This window comes from Saccostrea cucullata, unplaced genomic scaffold (assembly GCF_032062105.1).
Source record: "Saccostrea cucullata isolate Sc308-1 unplaced genomic scaffold, CSIRO_AGI_Scuc_v1 ctg11239, whole genome shotgun sequence".
NCBI classification, from domain to species: Eukaryota; Metazoa; Mollusca; class Bivalvia; order Ostreida; family Ostreidae; genus Saccostrea; species Saccostrea cuccullata.
Window position 1 is genome coordinate 15,569 of NW_026923068.1, and position 2,847 is coordinate 18,415.

Below are 2,847 nucleotides of genomic sequence, written 5' to 3' on the forward strand. Positions count from 1 at the left end.
ACGTTGAATCCCTTACTGGTCCAGTGCATGCCGCTCCCTTTCCCCACTACATTCTTCGACGTTTAGTGCTCTGGCTAGACAACCCTTTGTCTCATGAAATATCTCAGTTAGTTCTTAGATTTATTACATGTATTTGAATGAAAAGTTTTTTTTTAAGAACTGATTTCTTTGTTATGATTCTCTGACAATGACATACAATTTCAGAATTTAACTGATTTGTCATTAAACAATAAAAGGTAGCAATTTTCTCTTCATGGCTCTGCCCTCACTAACGGTCACACCGTCTAACATAGTTTTCAGTATTTTCACAAAGTTTTCACAACGTCAAAGATCCTGTGTTATCTCCTTGCCATGGAACAATGGCAAATCTCAATTAAAACCCTTCGGGTTGATGTCTCTCTCTCTCTCTAAATAAAACTCCTTCATAGGGGGAGTAAAACAAGATACACTAAACTATTCAATCAATCAATCAGTCAATCAATCAATCAATTAATTAATAAATTTCTTATGAAGATCATTATGTTATACATGTAATATCCTTTATATATAAGCATTGTACCTTGATAACTTTCATATCTCTGCCTTCATATGTTATGCCGATAGACTCTATTTTTCAATTGCAGAGTATTTTGATGCCATCCTTACGAGCCAACTGTCCATCTGTATATTATTACAAAAATATGTTTAAATTGCAATTAACATATTATAGATTGATCTAAGTGACATGTAATTAGAATTATAGAAATAAAATAATGCAACATCTATAAATGACTGAATTTTAAGGAAAGAAATTGACAAATTCCGAGCAATAGATGTGTGTTTGACCTCGGCATGTCGTGCAAATTTTCCGACAATATCCGTATTCCTTAGTTTGAGTGCTGGAGATGCCATCGCACCTGTTGAATCAATGACGTAATCAGGGATCTCCATAGAAGCCTCCTCTTGGTCCATAACACTAAAAATTAGAGGTACTTTACAATTTAAAAGATACATATAATTTGATTCTTTTACAATTTTGAATAGACATAAGATTGCTTTAAATTTCCTGAATCGAGAAAGTTGTTAAATAAAAGGTATACACATGTATATAATTCATACTACGGATAAAAATATTACAATGCCTATTACCTTTGTATATCATGAACTAATAAAGTAGGCTTAAGGTCAACATGTGACAATCGTTGAGTGACGTCATCATACACTTTGATAGGTACATGAATATCTACATCAGCATTGATATTAGGCCTCTTCCAAAAGTCAACCTTTAAAAACAAGAATTGCAAAGTTTACTTTATAGATCGCACTTCGTTTTCATTCTCCAAATTACTCGTATTAGCATTTTCTTTAAAAAGAGAGTGTTAGAAAAATGTTTTTTGAAGTTGAAGAACAATTGCTTAATCATTATAAACATTATTTTCGACCATCCCCCCAAGAAGAAACAAAAAAAAAAAGACGACAGAAAAAAACCCTACAACAACAACAACCCCCCCCCCAAAAAAAAAAACCAGCCAAACAAACAACAACAACAACAACTTACAATATGCTTCAGTGTATTTTAATGAGAACGACAAGGATACAATATGCAGAATTTTATCTTTAGAAGCGTACATTATACTGAATTTGAAAATAGTCAAGCAGTGGTAAAAGATTTTTAAAGACAGGAAATGGCTATGGAATGTATAGAATGACTCTATATATTAAGTGTACTGAGTTGTGGGATGAAAAAGAAATTGAAGGCTGAAAAATCAGACCTCAGCAGGAAGATTGTCTTGAAGTCTCTCCAGAGCAAGGACTTGATCCATTGTTTTGGGATGAACTCGAATCAGCTTGTCTCTGATAATCAAAAAGCCACACAGATATGTATGCATATAAAATTAAATATTTAAACATTTTAAAGTTCAAAGAATGAAAAATAAAAATCTGATTTGAGCTTCACTGGCAAAATTTCTAAACAAAATTCAATAAAATATTTAAGATATAAAACGAAAATGCCAACAAAGTATCATAATATAAATTGCTAGTATAGCTCGATAAAGCATTAATATCAAAATTCTATGCATTCGGAAAAAAATAAAACAACAGACGTTTGAAGTTAAACTACAATAAACTTACAGGTGATAGATTTTCCTCGGAGGTATGACAGGAGCTGATTTCAGCAATGTCATCAACGACACAAGAATAAGGAATTTTGAGATCGATTTGTACATTTTTTAAATTGGCCCAACTCTGTAAGGACTACACGTACAACTTATTTTTACTTATATAACGGTAAACCGGTGTTAAACATACAAGTCATGTCTTGCGGTTAAAAAGTTATACTGAAAGACTTAGAAATGTTCGAAGAAAAACCACATCCAGTATATACAGGAAGATCATCTTTAACATCTATTATTAAGAAAGTGTCTATGATATAAGGTGACGTAATAGATGTTGTTTTTTATCTACATGTATAGAATAATAGTAGTAAAAATACTTTGAATTAAAAAAATCTTTCAAGTAAGCATATACTAGTATTTGAAACCATTTATTACAACAAAAAATCGAATGATATTTTATAGTACACGTACATACACTGTATGAATGATAATTAAGACGATTCTTATAGAGAAAAACAAACGTTAATGGTGATCTGACAACAGAGCTTAACATGATCACTTTAACTTTTCCATCGTCAATTTCCCTATTTTGTGGAACAATTTGCTTTTTCCAACTGCATGTGTAGTTAATAGCTCTCACTTTATTCGATACGCAAGAGGTTGCTCTACGTACAAACAATTTCTAGAACGAGATAAGGTATTGACAATCTCGTTTTAAAATCATCATAAAATTTTCATTAAATGTACAATA

At 31.5% G+C, this 2,847-nt stretch overlaps 1 protein-coding gene across 1 annotated transcript; it reads right to left on the reverse strand.

Annotated features, from left to right (window-relative positions):
- Positions 1-382: 382 nt before the first annotated feature.
- LOC134263061 (uncharacterized) lies at positions 383-2,320 on the reverse strand. The gene is made up of 5 exons (XM_062745368.1): positions 2,113-2,320; positions 1,752-1,833; positions 1,129-1,262; positions 826-955; positions 383-660 (listed from the first exon to the last, which is right to left on the reverse strand). The coding sequence occupies exons 1-5, from the start codon at positions 2,205-2,207 to the stop codon at positions 607-609; spliced, it is 495 nt and encodes a 164-aa protein (XP_062601352.1). The 5' UTR covers positions 2,208-2,320; the 3' UTR covers positions 383-606.
- Between the last annotated feature and the right edge of the window lie 527 nt (positions 2,321-2,847).

Excerpts from the sequence above, each read along its gene's own strand:
- LOC134263061 (XM_062745368.1), bottom strand. The coding sequence starts at position 2,207 with ATGTACAAATCGATCTCAAAATTCCTTATTCTTGTGTCGTTGATGACA. Across the intron at positions 1,263-1,751 it reads AAGACAATCTTCCTGCTGAG|GTTGACTTTTGGAAGAGGCC; the intron begins GTCTGATTTTTC and ends TTGTTTTTAAAG. Across the intron at positions 956-1,128 it reads TTAGTTCATGATATACAAAG|TGTTATGGACCAAGAGGAGG; the intron begins GTAATAGGCATT and ends TCTAATTTTTAG.